The sequence below is a fragment of the Saccostrea echinata genome, unplaced genomic scaffold (assembly GCF_033153115.1).
Source record: "Saccostrea echinata isolate AGI-Se365-2 ecotype Australia unplaced genomic scaffold, CSIRO_AGI_Sech_v1 ptg000076l, whole genome shotgun sequence".
NCBI lineage: Eukaryota > Metazoa > Mollusca > Bivalvia > Ostreida > Ostreidae > Saccostrea > Saccostrea echinata.
Genome location: NW_026889825.1, coordinates 573,550 through 577,500, shown reverse-complemented (window position 1 = coordinate 577,500; position 3,951 = coordinate 573,550). Strand labels below are relative to the sequence as shown.

Here is a 3,951-nt window from a genome sequence, read left to right as displayed (position 1 = left end):
GCATTTATTAAGTAATTCTCTCGATTTCAGGAAAGCAGCAGCACTTTCAAGTTCAGGAATATTTCCTTTATGTATATTCCAAAAATGGTCAAGATATAGTGATGTATGCCCTTGCGAAAACGCAATTTAAAAAGACACCTCGATATTAAATATGCCAACCCTGTACACAAAAATAATATTCTTTGAATAATATTCTATTCAATAATAAAATGCACTTTTCTCTGTAAAAAATACTTGATTCGCCTCTAACTGCACATAAAATGCGTCAAATTTTATCATGATGACGTCATGTGGACAAGTGCATTGCGATCAGTGACTTGTTTATACCTTGCTGTGCGAGATTTAACAAGCAAAAATGAATGCAGTGGAGAGTTTTGATATAATTCGTTACTCTTGTACAGTTTAAAATCGGAAATTATTTCATTTTCTGTTATTGTGTAGAATTGCTATTTTAGTGTGATGTCACAGTAAACATTCCCAGTATAAATTAGGCCCCGCCCCCTTTTTGCAGTCTTAATAGTGTTGCGGTTTTCAAAATCTTCAACATTGAAATTATTGAAACATACTTTTCATATCACTGGGCTAAAAAATAAACCCAGAATATTCAAACAACTAAAGGGGATGAAGGACACATGGTCACATGACTCTGTTTAACTACGTCATAGTCTCCGTTTATATAAGTGCAAAACGTGTAAAGCCATCTTATATATATATATATATATAAAGTTTTAACATTCTTTTAAACATTCACAAATCATGAAAAAGATTGATCCACTCCTCTGTCTCCCTAAAATGTGCGTCCATCAAGCAGGTGACGTCATACACGATCTGTTATTACAGCAAGATCATACTCGGTGGATACAGAGGCGGTATCATTATGTAAAAACGGGTCTTAATCAGTATATGATGAAATATTTTGAGAAACGGGGAACACAAAAATTATTTTTGCATGGCTATTGACATAAATCTTATGTAGGTATATATATTCTCATTTATTGAGCTTACGTGTGACGTCATAGTTGGTCTTTCTCGTACTCGAGAAATGTTAACATGACACGTTTTTGTCATGGTTATGTCCTCTTTAACGATGCACTGTGCATTATTGAGGTCAGCTTCACCATTCGAAATTTTTACAGTTTATCAATAACTTGAAGGACTTGCATTTCGACGTAAATTTAGAAATATTGAATGCTAGAATTTTTTTAAAATTACGTCTTTTGTTGTTTAATTTGTCTTTAAAAGTACGTAGTTTTCCCTATCCAGATGCAGTGTGATAGATTGATTGATTGATTATATGTTGTTTAACGTCCCTCTCGAGAATTTTTCACTCATATGGAGACGCAACCACTTGCCGGTGGAGAGCTGCAAATTTTTGTTCTATACTCGGCACTAACGGCCATTGAGCAGTGAGGGGTCTTTTTCGTGCCAGCACCTACTGCGACACGGGCCCTCGGTTTATACGGTCTCATCCGAAGGACCGGTCTCCACGTCCAACAGTGGGATTCGAACCCGCGACGTTAGGATCAACTCCTTACTCAGCGACTCTAGAGCAGACGCTCTAACCACTGCGCCATGCGGGCGCAGAGTGATAGAAGAAACTTGCTTGAATTTTCGAATTTTAAACCATATTCATACTCTGAAATATTTTAAAAGATACGTGTCCACTTACATATTCTTATATATGAAACGAAAGTGAATCTTCAACTCATTTGGGATGAACTAGACATCTTAACGTTTAAAAATGTAGGGGAAAACATTTTTTTGAAATATGATTAAGTAGGTGAAGATACGTTCAACAAGTCTGTGAGTCGGAATCTTATGTAAGATATTTTGACCAAACAATAGTGATATTAATTAATAAACTTTCCAATAAAGTGACTTTTAGAGTTTTTCAAACTCTGGACCCTGGATTTAGGATGAGGACACGATAGAAGGAACATAATTTTACGTGAATTTCTTTTGAAGAACAAAAGGGAAATAATTGTCTCGTTGATATACAATTCCGATGTAAGTTTGGTCAATGTCTCTGGAAAAAAGAACGTTGGGCAAAGAATTAAAAAGAAAAAAATCTTTCAAATTTGTTTTGTAACAAGACCAAGCTAAAGGTGACTCAGGTGAGCTTTGAAGCCCATGGGCTTTTTCATTTATTCATTACATTGAGATTTTATGGACTATTGCGTTTTAAGATGCAAACGGCTATCAAATGTAATTACTCTGTAATCCAGGTTTATTCTGTAAATGACATTGACATCAGTAGTATAAAAAAAATATTATAAGCTATTACATGTTTAGGCCTTTATCAAGTGGATATTAAACATTTGATTTTTTCCCCCCATACTTTGCATTCGCCACCTTTCGTTTAAATAATTACACGTGTTCCTTTGAAATATGAAAGCTAAATTCCAAATTATTTCATTAATATGATCATAGATATATCATATCTGACTCCATTGGCGCACTCAGTTTATTTGTCACATGTTTACCCTGTATATATTGGGTATTGCTCTGATCAATATACTATTTCATATGACAAACTCTGTATTCTAGCTCCTCGTGATGTAATCAAGTAAAGAATGTGTATGCATTTGTAATCACAAGAGATCCAAGCAGTACACCCAAATTTATTATTCATATATTAACTGATCCTACTGTAAAACATTTTATTTTGCACTATTTTAGGGGCGCAATATTACTGACGTTAGAATGCTTCGCACTTGTAAAAATTTAAAAAAAAAAAAAAAAAAAAAAAACAACAACAACAACAACAACGTGTGTTCCATTCATAAAGTAAATTCCGTATCAAACTAGAAAATATCGACCACCTTCTATTCATTTCATCGTTTCCTTTTTTGATTCATGTGAAATGGATTTTGTTTGGCAGTTGTTAACACCTCAAAAGATCTGTGTATATCAACTGCTGATTGTTGGGATGCATCGAAGACATGTTTGCAATCAGCGGAAGGACAAATTGGCGTTTGTATATGCAAATCTGGGTATATAGGATTTGGAAAAACGTGTCTAAAGGGTAAATATAAACAGGCGCATTGACACCAAATGCAAATGTTTATTCATTTGCAAATATTTCAAAACCTTGTAAATAAATGAACCATTTTAGAAGAAAATTTTAAATCATTCATTTTCTTAACAGGATAGTAACAGTTATGAATTTATGTAAGTTTTAACATTTATTTTTCTTGTTTTCTCAGAAAATTTAAAATTAAACGAAAAGTGCCAGCGCAATGAGCAGTGTTTTATGGTGTTTGGCTCGGTTTGCCAGAACGATACATGCAGCTGTAGGCAAGTGTCACACCTAGATTTTGACTGTTTTTATATTTTTTGTATAAATCCATTCAGTCGCATATAAAGCCCTTATTTTAGCGTAAATATAGTTTTATAGCTTTGTCTTAAGAATTAAAATATGTAACATGTTTCCATTAATACAATATTTTCTGGTTGTTGTATAAATGTGTGAAATGTCTTATAATTTCTACTTAATGATTCAAAGTATATTTTCTTTAAATTGTGGCACCTGAGTCTAATTGTATTTGAGTCACTTTTTACCTTTGATGTAATTATTTTTTCTTGCTGTCAGACAGGTGTAAACCAATTAATTGTTCAAACACCAGATGTCATAACCGAGTACCTTGTTTACTCAAGTTGAGTTGTTTTAGCGAAAAGTTGTTTGTAACTGTCGTTTAATTATAATTACTCGTTAATTGCCTTTTCACTAATTGTTCTTTGAAAATCCTGAGTTATAATTTTTGATTGGTCCTTTTTCAAGAACTAATTCTTTAAAATGGGCAAGAGTTGGGAAATGCGCATCACACCTATGATTGCGCTAATAAAGACATAAAGTTTATATTTCCCACTCTTTGCCTCTATTTCTAGGTATGTACTGTATTTAAATTATTTACGTTCATTTTTTTAAAGACGGATTTTATTAATTTTGGA

General features: G+C 33.1%; 1 protein-coding gene across 1 annotated transcript in view; it reads left to right on the top strand.

The window, feature by feature from the left end:
• LOC133176529 (uncharacterized) overlaps window positions 1-3,364 on the top strand; it is a 13,784-nt gene extending 10,420 nt beyond the window's left edge. Inside the window, exons 4-5 of the mRNA XM_061311647.1 lie at window positions 2,882-3,025; window positions 3,207-3,364. Coding sequence (XP_061167631.1) covers window positions 2,882-3,025; window positions 3,207-3,364 — 302 coding nt within the window. The remainder of the gene's footprint in view (window positions 1-2,881; window positions 3,026-3,206) is intronic.
• Window positions 3,365-3,951: the final 587 nt, after the last annotated feature.